This window comes from Lolium rigidum, chromosome 7, assembly GCF_022539505.1.
Source record: "Lolium rigidum isolate FL_2022 chromosome 7, APGP_CSIRO_Lrig_0.1, whole genome shotgun sequence".
Lineage (NCBI taxonomy): Eukaryota > Viridiplantae > Streptophyta > Magnoliopsida > Poales > Poaceae > Lolium > Lolium rigidum.
This window is the reverse complement of record NC_061514.1, coordinates 17,322,757-17,337,794: the sequence shown is the minus strand read 5'-3', so window position 1 is coordinate 17,337,794 and position 15,038 is coordinate 17,322,757. Positions and strand designations below refer to the sequence as shown.

Below are 15,038 nucleotides of genomic sequence, written 5' to 3'. Positions count from 1 at the left end.
CTCCACAATTAATGCTCATATTTTAGTAACCTTTAGTGTAAGATAGATCAAAAGACTAAACCAAGTACTAGCATAGCATGCACACTCGTCACCTTCATGCATATGTAGGAGGAATAGATCACATCAATATTATCATAGCAATAGTTAACTTCGCAATCTACAAGAGATCATGATCATAGCATAAACCAAGTACTAACACGGTGCACACCACTTCAGTCACCTTTACACACGTGACAGGAGAGAATAAGAACTACTTTAATAACTATTGCTAGAGTAGCACATAGAATAGTAGTGATACAAAACTCATATGAATCTCAATCATGTAAAGCAGCTCATGAGATTATTGTATTGAAGTACATAGGAGAGAGATGAACCACATAGCTACCGGTACAGCCCCGAGCCTCGATGGAGAACTACTCCCTCCTCATGGGAGCAGCAGCGGTGATGAAGATGGCGGTGGAGATGGCAGCGGTGTCGATGGAGAAGCCTTCCGGGGGCACTTCCCCATCCGGCAGGGTGCCGGAACAGAGACTCCTGTCCCCCAGATCTTGGCTTCGCGATGGCGGCGGCTCTGGAAGGTTTCGCGTACCGTGGCTTCCTCTGTAAGGGTTTTCGATGCAGGGGCTTTATATAGGCGAAAGGGCAGCGTCGGAGGGGCGAAGGGGCGACCACACCATAGGGTGGCGCGGCCCAGGCCCTGGCCGCGCCACCCTGTCGTCTGGGGCCCACAGGGCCCCTCCCGGCGGCTCTCGGGTGTTCCGGATGCTTCCGGGCAAAATAGGAACCTGGGCGTTGATTTCGTCCGATTCCGAGAATATTTCGTTACTAGGATTTCTGAAACCAAAAACAGCAGAAAACAGGAACTGGCACTTCGGCATCTTGTTAATAGGTTAGTTCCAGAAAATGCGTAAATACGACATATAATGTGCATAAAACATGTAGGTATCATCAATAAAGTAGCATGGAACATAAGAAATTATCGATACGTTGAAGACGTATCACACGGTCCTAAAGCTCTCCTGAAAGCATTAATGCATGAGTTTTACCGTTAAATCGAACATCACGCTCATGTGTTTTGGAGTCCAAAAATCTGGAATTCGCACGCTGCGGGTTAGACTTGTTCGATTGGCAATTTGGGATCTGAATTGAAGCAAGGGTTGCAGGTTACCGTTTGAGGAGATAACTGAATTGACCTGTCTTGCAATTTATTGTGAAGGACTGATGCGTTGCCATCGGCTCATTAAGCATCGACCAAATTAACAATCGGCAAAATCGGTTGAGGGGAAATCGGCTAAATTAGCATGAAGGAAATCGGCAAAATCAAAGGAAGTTCTTCATGGCAAAGGGAGTTCTTCATTAATAATGGGATTTCTTACATAGAAGAGCTGATTGCCCTCAAAAGGAAGAACTAGGGGATACATTGCCCCATCTACTACTACGGATCCTATGCTAAAGATCCTATCTACGGGCCGTCGCTACTCTCGTCATCGCCGTCGTCACCGCTGTCGGCGCTACTCCCGGCGAGCTCGTCGTCGCTGCTGCCGCGGCCGCCGGCAGGGCCCTCGTTGTCCTCGTCTTCCTCGTCAGCGTCGTCGTCGCTATCAAAGTCGCTGAGGTTGCCCGGCCAGGGGCAGAATCGCTTGGCCGGCGGCTCGTCGGAGGAGGTGCCGTCCTCCTCCTCCTCTTCCTCCTTCGCCTCCTCGGAGGAGGTGAAGTCCCAGGAGAAGCGATCGTCATCGCTCTCCTCCTCCGATTCCCCGTCGGTGAGGAAACGGAGGCCACTCTCCCCGTCGGTCGAGGACTTGTCGTCCTCAGACCAGACGGAGAAGTCGTGGCTGGACTCGTCCCCGTCTTCTATGGCGCGGCGAATGTAGGCCTCGTGGGCCTCCATCGGGTCCCACTCCGGCGTCGGCTCCCGGAGGGGGAGGATTGGACAGAAAGACCCTACGAAGAAGAAGAGGAGGAAGAGGAAGAGATGGTGGCAAAGAAGGGAACTGCAAGAAGTGGATAAATAAAAGGGGATAAAGCGGAAATTTAATGCTTAAGCAGTTTTCGAGGATGCGGTGCCACAACTGTCAAATCGTGCAGAGAAGTTGAGAAGGCAAGGCATCATGATGAAGAATACTGCGACGGTTCTGCTCTGCCACGACATGACCCCTCGAAGGAAAAAAACAGAGTGGTTTTGAAATTATCATTACCAAAACCAGGGGGGCATGTGTTACCACCGGATTTTGGCCAAATCAGGAGATGGGCCGTAAGTGAAGATGGGCTTGAAGGATACACGCGTGGAGCATCTTTGAAGCGGCCTTGCACGAGGAGTTTGGGCTTAATTGCACATGTATCTGTAATATAGTAGATCGCATCTTAGTTTAGAATTAAAAGATAGAGTTTAACTCGTGCACGGTTAGGTGCACGCCCGAATTAGAAAGTCCCTTGGACTATAAATATGTATCTAGGGTTATCGGAAAAGGAGGACAATCACGTTCACAACAAGCACAAATCAGGCGCATCGCCACCCCTTTCTTTCGAGGGTTTCTTCCGGGTAACCATCATGCTGCTTGCGATCTAGGCAGTACGCGTTTATTCGTTACCTTGTGCTGCTCGTACTGAAGCGTTGTTGATGGCGAGTAGCATTATTTATCGTAGATGTTTTGGGGCTGGCATGGATGCTTTTCTTATACATGCTTGCTTAGCTATGCTGCCCCACGATATCTAGCTGCCCTTACACCTACCTAGGTGTAAGGGCAGCGCCCTGCTTGTTCGTTGTTTAGTAGATCTGATCCGTTATAGTTGCTCCTTGATTCTTCAAGGATTGGTTTAATATCTGTATGGTTAGGCCTTCAAAACGGGTTGAACGATCCGGTAGTGCGTTAGGTATGGTTTGTTAGTCCTAAGAGGGATGTTCCGGGAATTAACTTAATGTTGGTTTTTAGGCCTCTTTTAGGGTTAGTTTTCCATTATCTTTCGTGTCTGTTAGGCTCAACTACGCGTAGGATGTTCCGATCATGCGGTGAAAACCCTAAACTGTCGTAGATTGGTGCTTTATATTGATCAAGCAGGAGCCCCATGTCATCGTTAACCCAACGTAAGCCATGGGGCGATCGGCTCTTTGAGCCGATCCACAGGGCAACCTGAGAGCCGATAGGGCTCGTATTTAATGTTTACGTGTCTACCATGCAGGAAACTAATCGAAGCAATCCAACACCTTCCTGACCAGGTATAGGTCAGGTGGCACGCCCTTGCAACCGCTAGGACGTGTGCCGGAACATTTGCGGGACGACGTCGAGGGACCAGGGGCCCCTGCAGTCTTGGAAGCCTCCCGGCTCTTCGTGTTGCTTAACCACTGCTCGCCGGTGGGTTTTGGCAGGCAACAGATGCAGACACGTGAATGTCCTCCCAGGCGAACTTGAGCTCGTCCTGCAGCGCCTTGGCGATGGAGCGAGTGCTGATGTTGAGCCTCGGATCAGACACAAGGATCGCAAGGTGGGTGCGCCTCATCTCCGTGGCAGCCATCTCCATGGCCGGAGTGCTGAGCGAGGAGCTGAAGACCTCCTCCGGCCGACGGGACGAGTGCCCAGGCTCACGAGCCATGGCGGTGCGCCTGGTCTTGGCTGTGGCGCTTGCCGACAGCGGGACGGGCGGAGGCAGCGCGGAAGAGCCGGCAGGGAGAGCCGCAACGCCGGGGAGCTTTCTCGTCAAGCACGCCCGAGCGAGGTGCCCAGGCTGCTTGCACACGAGGCAGTGGACTGGACCTTTGCAATCTCTCACGAAGTGGGAGGAGGAAAGACAGCGGAAGCAGAGCCCGTTGAAGCAATTTGACTCCAAGCCGGAGCCTCTCCTTGAAACCAATGGTTGTTGACCAGCAGACCTACCTCTCGAAGAGGAAGGAGTAACTCGGCGCCACCAAAATTTCGGGCGCACCACTTGCCAAACTCCACCGTGATCTTGGGCAATCCGCTGATTTAACTCCACAGTATTGCGGGAAGGAGCAACAATGATGGAGCGCAGCCGAGGCGCCGCAGCAGGCACCTTGCCGCGAGGAGGGATCTGCTCCTCCATCGAGATGAAGAGCAGAGGCCTATCCCCAGGCCTGAGAGGAGGCGGTGGCGGCAGAAAATCGGGGCACGCGGCCCTGATTTCCCCATCCCGGCTGCGCTGCTCGAGGTAGCAGGCTGGGCAGGCGCGCTTGAAGACGGCGCCAGGGGCTCCAAAGCGGCAGGCACCATTGAAGAGGATGCAGACGCCGGCAGACCGCCAGATCTCGCGCCTCTGGTCGCGTTTGCGAGAAGCTCCGGCGTGACGGACCCGAAACGCAGAGCGGATGCAGCGGCCCGGAGCGCCGCGGAGCAAGGTCCGGCTTGGGTGACGGGGGTGGCCGCCGCGGCCTGGAGCGGCCGGGGCGCTTGGGGGGTGGGGAAGGGGCTCACTCATTCCTTCTACCTAACAAAGTTCTAACATCCTCTTTTCTAGTTTCTAGTGGATCGCAGCGTGCTTGTCGGCGTCACTGCAATCGATTGGAAGGGCTGGGGTGTGAAGACCTGAAGCAGAAGCAGATCCCAAGAGTTGCAGCACCTGCCTGACAGCATCCAAGTTCTGGACCGTCGGGTGGCAGAATACCACAACCCTTGCTCACAGCCTCTACCACGAGACATTCGGCACATAATTTCTCTTCTTGAGATACAAAGTATACACAAAATCTGAATTAATGGTTTATGGTTTTAATTTCCCACATCAAATTGAGAAGGGGGTCATGCATGCAGCTTCGTCATTAGCGGACATCATCCTCGTCTCCCAGTTGACCTCCTCTCCCCCCGCGCCGGGGCCCAGCCACCGGAGCCCTCACCTCGTCCTCCCTAGGGTTCCCCCCTCCCCCGCCGCCGTCGCCGGAAGCGCTGCCGGGCAAAGCCCTGCGGCGTGGCGGCGGCCGTTCCTCTCGCCCCACGACCGGATGGCACGGCGGCGGCGTCCGGCCAGGCTTCTCCTTGATGCGGCGGCCGGGCGACGGCTGTGAAGATCAGGTCCAATCTAGGTCCGTTTGGGCCAGGGCGGGCGTCGATCTGCATGTCGTGGCTATGACTCCTCGGCAGTGAGGCGTTCGTGGGCATCTCTCACGTCATGAGGAAACCTGGGGCAGCAGCCCCGGGCATGGTGGTGGTGGTCATCTTCTTTGTCGGAGGTGGTCGGCCAGGCTGGTAGTCCTGTGTGGGGGATCATGGGATCTCACACAGGTCTCCGGCAATGGTGATCTAGTCTGGGGTGTCATGGCGGCCGGTGAAAACTGAGCCTCGACCTCGGTCTTGGCGGATGATGGCGGTGTCGGGTCAACGTCGTTACCTTGTCAAAGGCGTCATCTTTGCCCGTCTTGGCACTACACTCGGCGAGTTGGGGATGCGCGGCTGCCGGTGAAAACTGTCCTCCGACCTCAGTTGGCGGATGATGGCGACGTGTCGCGCCGCTACCTTCTTGAAGGCATCGTCGTCGCAGTCTGCGGTCTCTCACACGTGCTGCTCCGGGGGAAACCCTAGGTCCGGGTCTCCCGGATCGGACGATGGCGGTGCGCCCTGCGTCATTCTACCTCTTGGGGCATCGTTTTTGGAGCAGCTGCTGGATGTTGGCGGATGTCGGTGGAGTGGTATTCATCTACCACATTGTTGGCGCTGGGTCTCAGTGGCATGGTGTTGCAGGGTATCGACGACAGATGCGGGATGATGTATGCGTGCAGGATGGTGGAGCCGTCTGGCGTCATGGTGGCATCAACGGCAGGTCTTGCAAGGTTAATGCGATGATCTCTCTTGAAGATGGAGTCGAGGAAGACGGCGGTAGCAACTTCTGTGGTGTGTGCGTTGGCGTGCGTTGAGAGTCTGCTCGACTGGATGTGCTTCTCACCTGCTATTGGACGGTTTGAGAAGACATTTAGTTTTTTGGATGATGTGAGTTGGTGTATTGTCACCCTCTTCATCCCACTGTAGGTATAGTAAGGTTGCTTCGCGATTGATCTTTTATATTGTTCTTGTAAGATTTTGTGAATAATCTAATAAAAAAAACCGTGTGCATTCTTTGGATGCAGAATCTTGGGCGATATTCCCCCCATTTCGAAAAAATAAATCAAAGTAAGAAGGGGGTTGATCCCTTAAAGCTTGTACAGGTGCGAATGATTACCGAATTTCTCCTGTCAGTCCTTGCACCTTGTGAACAACTAAAAATTAACACTTGAATTTATACTATGTTTCTAGAATTATACAATTGATCTAGAGGAAGGTGATGTCATTATAACAGCAACAAATGGCCTTTTCGACAATGTCTATGAGCAAGAAGCAGCAGCCATGATCTCGAGATCTTTACAGGCAGATTTAAAACCGACGGTAAGGATCAACTTTCCTTTAGATAATGTGCCCAATCGTTGTCCAAGATTCAACCATGACATGATTATTTTACTTGCAGGACATGGCCGAGCACCTGGCTGCTAGGGCACATGAGGTAGGGTGGTCTGGAGCAGGGAGAGGCCCATTTTCAGATGCCGCCCTCGCAGTGGGTTACCTAGGTTTCAGTGGGGGGAAGTTGGATGACACAGTTGTTGCTGTGTCCATCTTCCGGAGATAGAAAGTTTAATTATAGAAGTCCCACCTGTGGAGAGAGGCTTTTTGGTCGAAGCTGACTGCTTGGAAGCGTTCCAACTGTCGGCCATCACACTCAGGTACTGTTGTCAAGAAGTTCAGTGGCAAGCATGGTGCTTCCCCCTGGTAGACACCTGGTCTTACGACCAAAGGTTTCAAATTAGGAAGTGGCCTATGCACTCTACTAGTAGATTTTTTGTTACTTGGTGTGAGTGTTATGTGCAAATTTTTGGGCTATATAGAATGTGAATATGTGATATTGTATCCTGATCTCCGAATTGAGTTATAAACTAGAGTGGCCAAGAACTAGCCATCTAGGGATGTCCAAAGACAACCATGCATAGGAACTAATATTGATAAAATACATTCATTGGAACATTGTGGTGTTAAGTTGTTACCAGATACAGTACCTTGCCACACTGGTAACAATTTTTTTTTTCATTACTATGAAGGGAAAGCCATGCAAGAATGTCGCTGATGAGAATCTGTTAGCATACCCATTACTCTCAATTTACCATTAGAACAGGACCACTCAAACTTCTGGCTCTTTTGAAATTTCTGTTAGAATAGGAGAGCAACTTCTCAAACTTCGAACTCCTTCTCTTTGTTGTATGTGTTTAAATTCTTCTCTTACCCACTCTTCTGAAATTCTAAAACAACTGCAACAAGGATTTATCGAAAATAGGAAAACACTACCCTGAACCCACAGGAGAAGAGTTTATCACCAAACAATAAAAAAACCAAGAGCGAGAAAACATTGATTTGACAATTGCAAGCCGTTCTTTGATTTAAAGTTTCAAATATTAGGCCGGCTGATTCTACTAGCTCCATGATAAGAAAATAACCGAAGTAATAATTCCTTTGACTATCATACATGAATCTGTCTCCATCACGAAAATTAGTCTAAAAATAGAGAAAAACAGGAGCCGAGGGCCAACTAATAATGAACGAAAAGCACCAAGAGGATCCATGCTTTGTCCTGATCTCTACTTCACCTTTCCCCTTTCATTGGCCTCTTGTTATTCCTTCTCGTGTTGATACTTTGTTCTTCCTTGTGATGAGAAGATTCGCTTGGCATGTCATTTGTGCTCAAGAATCATGTTGTTCTCAGGGGCCAGCCCAACACAAGCCCTAAGGATGTTCTCGAGCATGGCCCTCTGCTTGGCCAGTGCATTAACCACTGGTGTCCCTGGAGGAACCTGTTCCAAGAACCAAACTCTTTTGTAAACAAAAATACTTATTTAACTTGCCAACTGAAAAGTTTTCTATGAGTATAACTCTAGTACTGACAACTAATTCGTAATGAAAACTGATTGCACTTACAAGTGGAGCCTTGCTTAGATAGCTCAAGATGGTGGCCACTGGATGGAAAGAATGGAACTTCTCCTACACGGCAAGATGAAATAAAAATAAAAATTAAGCATGATCATTTGTGAAATATCAACTGATCTTACAATGCCTCCACTTTCAGTTACCTGGCTCTGAGCTTTCAGTTGGATCCTAGTGCTGAGCTCAGCCAAGAGCACCAGATCAAGGATGATAGGTGCAGCGAGAAGCGAGTCCTCGCAAGTATTGTGCAACACGATGGTGTTCTTGCCACCCATGAAAATCTCTGAGGTATACTCGTCCATGGCCCTCTTGCTGTCCCCGACATACGGCACATACTGCAGTATCATGAAAGGATCGTTTAGGTTTCAATCAAAAAAAATTGAATCTCTCAACGTGCATGCAAGGTGGCGAGCAATAGTTAACTCCAACGGACAAACCTTGATGACGATGACGTGGTCAGGGTGCTCCCCTGGGTTGTAAAGGATATTGTTGCTAGCAACCATGTCATCCACCACACCGCTCTTGGAGATCTCCTTGGATCGGAATACTTGCGGTGCCGAGAGGTTCATGCCGTCATTGTTTCCCAGGTGGTTATAGCTGGCAATAGAGGTAGGCTGAAAGCAAAACGCAAACATCATTAGTCTCTTGAAATTTTGTTGTTTGGTAATGGAGGATTGAATCAACACTGTCCATAAGTTTAAGGATACCTTGATTCCAGCACCGACGAGGAAGTCAACCAGGACCGACTTCATCTTAGTTTGCCCGCTCTTGAAGTCATCACCACCGATCAACGAGTTCTTCTTGATGGCCAACTCAATCAACCCTGTGCACGAATGCACAAAACAATCAATCTTAGCATCGTTCAAATCCAGGAATGGAAGATGGAACACCACAAATATTTAGTTTCTTCTGCATAGCTAACTAGATACATACGCACCGGGCACGAAGGTGTTCTGAGGGCTTCCGTTGACAAATGGTACTCCCTCCGTTACACAGGCTATCGCGTACATGGTTGACGGTGAGATCTCAGCCTCATTCTTGTGAAGAGAAGCCAAGAGGTTATCCATGGTATCATTGAGCCCGACGATAACATCGCTATACCGTTCGGTGTTGGCTGTCCACAACACAACCACCTTGTCCACCTTGTTCTTCTCCTTGAACTCCCTGTTCCATTCAATGTAAAATCCAGTAGCATGAACAAACCGAACAAAAGTCATGTCTGAATGTGCTGATCTAATTGTGTACCTGATGTCCTTGATGATATGGTCCACCTGCTCCTTCTTGGTGCCCTTTAGTATATTGTTAGCGCGGGAACCTTGGTTTGCTGCGATGAAGTCCGGGTTGAAGATGCCGGGGAGGGGCACCATGGACTCCATATGGCTCCTGAGCTGCTTCTGGAGGTCAAAGTCTAGTACTTTGGCTCTGCCCATGGCATCGGCCAAGTTCATGCTGCTGATGTCCCATCCACCAAACACAATGTCGTTCGGGTTCACCTGCAGAATTGAATTGAAACATGCATGCATGTTCAGCACTAAAAACATTTTCTCCCTAAAGTGACCATCGTAATACGACGTGTATGCAATTTTCAGTGTACAAAGTATGTGTTCTTGTCTCACAAACAAATCTCGACAAAATTTACTACTGCCCCGAAAAAAAAATAGGAGGAGATTTAATTAAGAAAAAAAGACTACCATGGGTACAAGGCTCCTGAATGGTGCGTAGACCTCCTCCCCATTGTAGCTGCCAACTCTGACTGTGGAAGCCTGGGTTAGGGAGCCGAAATAGTTAGCCTTGTGCACCTTCTCCTTGGTTGACCATGAAATGCCTCTGGAGAAAAGCCCACCAGAAAACAATAAACATTATAAGACACGGTTTAGGAGCAATTAGTTGATAAAACTATGCAGATACATTAGACCATTTGAACATCGACTAATCTGGTTACATGAAAGGGTGCATCAAGCAATTAATTCATAAAGCTATGCAGATACATTAGACCATTGGAACATCCATTGATCTGATCTTCTGATTATTTTATTTTATTAAAGGGGAACAACTTTTTTTGTAAGAGTTTTGGGCAAGGCTGAGGATTTACAACATGGTGACATGTGTGTTTCATCTGGTTTCATCTTTTTTTTTGTTCGATGGTTCAGTGTTGCCTACTTGCCTGATGTGGGTACCCTCTGCATTTTTTGGGAACTCTGGAATGATTTTTTTTTTTTTTTTGAACAAGGGAACTCTGGAATGATGGGATGAAGAATCATGTGTGGGTTAGTCTGTTCTTCCATTTCTTCAGTTGTGCTTTGTTCTTGTCGATTGGTTGTGTGTGGCTTTAGCTTCAAAGTGGTGAGCTTCTAGATTTGTCTTTCCTCTTCCTCCCGTGTTGGTCAGCGGTGCTCTATACCCGAGAAGATGATCTGCGTTGTACTCCATCGAACCATGCATGAAGGAACTCCACCGCATAAAAAAAGAAAATACGAACCGACCAGCCCTAGCTCATCTGCTCTTTTAATCCACGCCGCCGCTATCCACGACTTTCTTTCCCACCACCACCGGATCCGACCTCCCGAGGCGAGAAGCAAGCAGGGGGTGGTGCGGGTTGATCTTGGTGGCTGGAGAGCAGAGCGGCAGGATGCGGCACGGTCGATCTGGAGACGGTGCGCGAGGTGGCGCAGATCGCCGCCGGGAACTCTGGACCCAGCCATTACACAGCGTCCACCGCTAGCACTCAGCGTCGCTTGCCACGGCAACCGGTGCCAATACAGAGAAGAAGACCTGAAACTCTGTAGGCGGTAGCGGTCGTCGCCATGGGTGACGAAAGTGACCACCATGGCCGTTGCCACTTGCCACAGTGAGTTCCCAGATGGAGGGGTCGCCGCCTATGAACTCCATCCCTTGGGGAGGAGAGCAGCCGCGACACCTCCTTTTCTCCTCTCTTCCTCCTTACTTACTGCCCGCAGATAGCTCTCGTCGTTCTCGACGGTCGGCCCCGCTATCGTGCCCGGCAGCATCGAGCCGGGCCACCAGTCTACACGGCAGGTCCCCGGTGCTCGACGTCTACAAAGGAGACGACACTGTCGATTGGATACGGCAAGTTGCCTACTTGCCTCGCAACGCCCCCTTTAGCAGCGGCCACCGTCATGCTAATGGTGAATTTTTGGCTGACATGTACAGTTTTGGTTTGTTTGAGAACATCAGTTTGGTCCTGTAAAACCACGTCCACAAAAATTTCAGTTCAGTTTGCTGTAGCTAGGGATCTACGTGGTCTTCAAGCAGAAGCCTTCAGGATAGTGACAACGACAAAGGATATAAAGATGTTGCCATCACACACGCCGTTTCCTTGCCCTTTATCCAACACTGCAAATGCTGGAGAGTTGCTCATTGCAAGGATACACCCAATTTTTTGTCCTTTGATTCCTCACGTTTTTGGGCTAAAAGTTCATAAACTGAATATTCAGATTTGATCTTTCTTCTGCCGTTCTATCCTGAAGATATGAAAGAACGGAGCGGGCTTAATATTTTGTAGTATATAATAAGTATTTACGATAGGTGAAAATACTTTTCATGTTAACAGTTTTATGCCGGGTTAGGCCGCTGAGCTGAAGTATGCCATGTCGTTTGCAGTACTATGATTATTGTGGCTGACTCCTGGTGTGCATCCACGGATCGCTCATCTTTCTCTGAAGGATTCATATTTTTCTCAAAAAATTGTAGATAGTTCTTTGTCTCTAACTATTAGTCCTATCTATACAAAAATTAGTTTGGTAGCAAACAAATAGTGTATACTCTATTTGCAAACCAAAAGTGACTGGCTTATTTGCGCTGGAAGTTTCACAAAAAATATTTGTTGTTACAACTTATAGTGGAAGCCCAGAAAATTTCTGATCTACCGCGAGGTTGAATAATCTATAGAAACCAAGTCGATAATTGTTAATATCACTATACTGTTTATCCTAGATTTACCCTCATCAATTTGATGGTTAGCTGTTCAATTGTTGATATTCAGATAGTTTTCTTATATTTTCTTTCGCTAGATTAATATAACAATAAAAAATTATCCTGGAGTTACATTCATTAACTTGATAGTAAGCTGCTCAGTTGTTGATATTCAAATAGTTCTCTTATCTTTTCTTTTTCTAGCTTGACCAACGATAGGGATTTCTTTCGCGTTGGCCTTTCCGGTTTCCGCTGCGACAGGCCGTTTCTTCATGCCATAGTTTTGCCGGTCTGTTTTCTTTTGTTTTTGCTTCTTAAGCTCAGGTTATTTGGTTGTTAGGTTCCAGTGCCCTGAAAAATATTTGATTTTCCTTATGTTGGCTGCTGGGATCTATTGTTGCTGGCGTGAGTGTTCGGTGTTCTGGTGGCCACCAACAAGGCACTCTTTCCGATGCTATCTGTTCTGTCCACAGTAACCATGCTAACCCCTCGAGCCTTGGCCCTTGGGCAAGGAAGGTGTGACAGGTCTACTGTAATCTCCAGCGAACGCATGAATATTTCTAGAGAAAGCAACAGTGGCCTCATATCTTTTCCTTTTGTGAAAGATCAATGTTTTTTCTATCCAACAACTCCTCAACTGTGATAACCTATGTGATATTTTTGGATTTCCCCATGGTAGATGAGGCCTATAGTGCCAGTGTTTTATTCTGGTCCAAAAAATCTTAGCTCTGACTTACTAAGATGATACTTGGTCCTATAAATGGAGAACTCCAGGTTTTAGTACCTAAGTTATATAGAGTTCTCATTTGACATTATATTTTCCATGTAAGTTTTCATTTGTTATGGAAATCATACAGTCAACTCCTTCATGTGATAACCGAGGTAATATTTTTGGACTTCCCATTCAGATGAGGCTTGCAGTGCCTGTATTTTATTGGTCTCCAAGAATTCCTAGCTCTCGCTGATGAGATCGATACTTGGTCCTATAAATGGAGAACTCCAGGTTTTAGCACCTAAATTATACAGAGTTCTCCGTGGAAATTATATCATCCATGTAAGTTTCCATTTGTTATGGAAATCATGTAGTTAACTCAACTAAGGATGGCAATTGTACCCACGGGTACGGGTACCCGCGGGTACCATACCCATATGGGCAGGGTATGGGTACACTTTTATGCCCATGGGTAGTACCCATACCCTGCCCACTAAGTCATGGGTAGGGTACGGGTATATCCTCGTACCCGCGGGTATGCCATTACCCTGCCCGTTTATTATAAATTTCTTATGTGATACGTCTAATTTTGTTGACTTATGAGTTAAAATATGAGAATGTGCTTTTTATATTTTGTTAATTTTTATGTACGCAACTACCTGTTATTGAGTTGAGATAATTCATTTTTTCAATCAAATTTGTGGTCGAGAAATATAAAATTGCGAGTGACTTCTATACAGTTTGACCTACCCACCGGGTACCCAATGGGTACGGGTACCCGCCGGGTATGGGTATGGGTAAAGTTTTATACCCGCGGGTACGGGTATGGGTGGAAGTTTGTACCCATTGACTATATGGGCATGGGTATGGTATTGCTCTACCCTGCCCATACCCTGCCCATTGCCATCCTTAAACTCAACGCAGTTTATTTCTGGCTTTTGCTTATAGATAGGGTTAATACAAGAGCCCTGCTATAGCACATAATTTCTTTTTGGAAGATTATAGATGTGGTGTATTGTGCAACGAACTCAAAATTGAGACAAAAGATCATTTGTTCTTTCAATATCAGTTTGCCTGGAAATATCTTTCCTCTGATTTCACAGCTACAGATTGTATCTATAGTAACATGTTGGCTGCTACTTTTCATATGGAAGTTATTACATAAATGGCCTGGGGTATCAGGTGCTGCAGTAGGCAATTCGTATATTGTTTACCTTCAAAAATAAAAAATCTGCAGGTGGATATGGGCCATCAAAGGAGGGTAATTCACCTATGCATAAACTGAGTGGGCTTCCAGTATGTTTCTATTTTGTTTTCTTACAGCTTTGAGAGAAGAATAACTGCCTTTTCACTACTTTCAGTTGTCCGTACCCACTTACACATATGCGTCTGTTATTAAAAAAAATCATAGGGTCCATTTAGTTTGGCTTCCAAGCCATTGGGGACTGTGCATTATTGCGAATTGCTGTTTTTTGTTTGGCTTTCTGGCTTGACTAACTGATGCAATTTTGCATGAGCATTACTTTGGGTCAGGTGCTTTTGTCAATCTAAAGGTTTGCAGGTGGGACAAGTATGCTAGATAAAATTCTTGATGCATATACTTGGATGATTTTAATTGACATGGATTCCGATCCCCATCGACCCAACAACAAATATGTGATGATGAAAATGTACTTATGCATGCAAGAAGAGATGTGTTAACCGATGTGTATCCTAGATGAGCTAGTTCAAACTTACAATTTGTTTGCGATGACCCCGGCTGTGAGAGTGGTGCCGTTGTTGCCGCCCCATCCGACGAGCATCACCCTGCGCGCATGATTTAGAGATGAGACTAATTTATTCAAAACCAACAACATTGTGGAGCTGTTGAAGAACAATTACCCGAGCTTTGGGACGGCGGTGCTGGTCTTGAAGTTGTAGGTGACAGACTTGGGACGCACCACCCAGCTTCCCTCCGGTGTCGGCGCCACCTCCGTGGTGTCATACCGGTACTCGGACTCGATCTCGCCGGCGCCGTATCGCACATGCGGGCTCTCCACTTTGAACCCCTCCAGGAACATCTTCGTCGACAATTGGTGACTGATCTTTTCGGTTCGAGTGGATACGATTTCAGATATACAGGAATGCTATTCTTGTGGGAGCTCGTTTTATAGATCACTTATCGCCTTCATCGATGGACCTGCGCACAGTAGTGCTTGCGAGCGGGGAGGCAAACACCTGTCGCCCAGTCCTCTAACCTCGTAAGTGACTTTGCACGAATGGACTAGGACCGTTTCTACTCCCGACAGCATCACACGTTATCTATTTTTAGAAAGTTAATTAAGCCCGCAGGTTTCCGAAATAAGCGCATGCATGACCCAGCAACGCGCTGGTGTGCGCGCACATGGACGACCCAGGCAAGCTCTGGCCGTCGCGCCTGCCAGATGTGGATCCCGGCATGTCTCCGCTTT

The 15,038-nt window shown here is 47.8% G+C and overlaps 1 protein-coding gene across 2 annotated transcripts; it reads right to left on the bottom strand.

Moving 5' to 3' along the window:
* Positions 1-7,693: 7,693 nt before the first annotated feature.
* LOC124670172 (inositol-3-phosphate synthase 1) lies at positions 7,694-14,648 on the bottom strand. 2 transcript variants are annotated; one of them, XM_047206678.1, is made up of 10 exons: positions 14,470-14,648; positions 14,326-14,394; positions 9,635-9,770; positions 9,189-9,436; positions 8,881-9,107; positions 8,651-8,766; positions 8,381-8,557; positions 8,090-8,278; positions 7,938-8,000; positions 7,694-7,813 (listed from the first exon to the last, which is right to left on the bottom strand). In XM_047206678.1, the coding sequence occupies exons 1-10, from the start codon at positions 14,646-14,648 to the stop codon at positions 7,694-7,696; spliced, it is 1,524 nt and encodes a 507-aa protein (XP_047062634.1). The 2 variants fall into 2 exon arrangements, with proteins under 2 accessions (XP_047062634.1, XP_047062638.1); XM_047206682.1 differs by having other exon boundaries at positions 7,788-7,813; positions 7,938-7,997; positions 8,074-8,278.
* Positions 14,649-15,038: the final 390 nt, after the last annotated feature.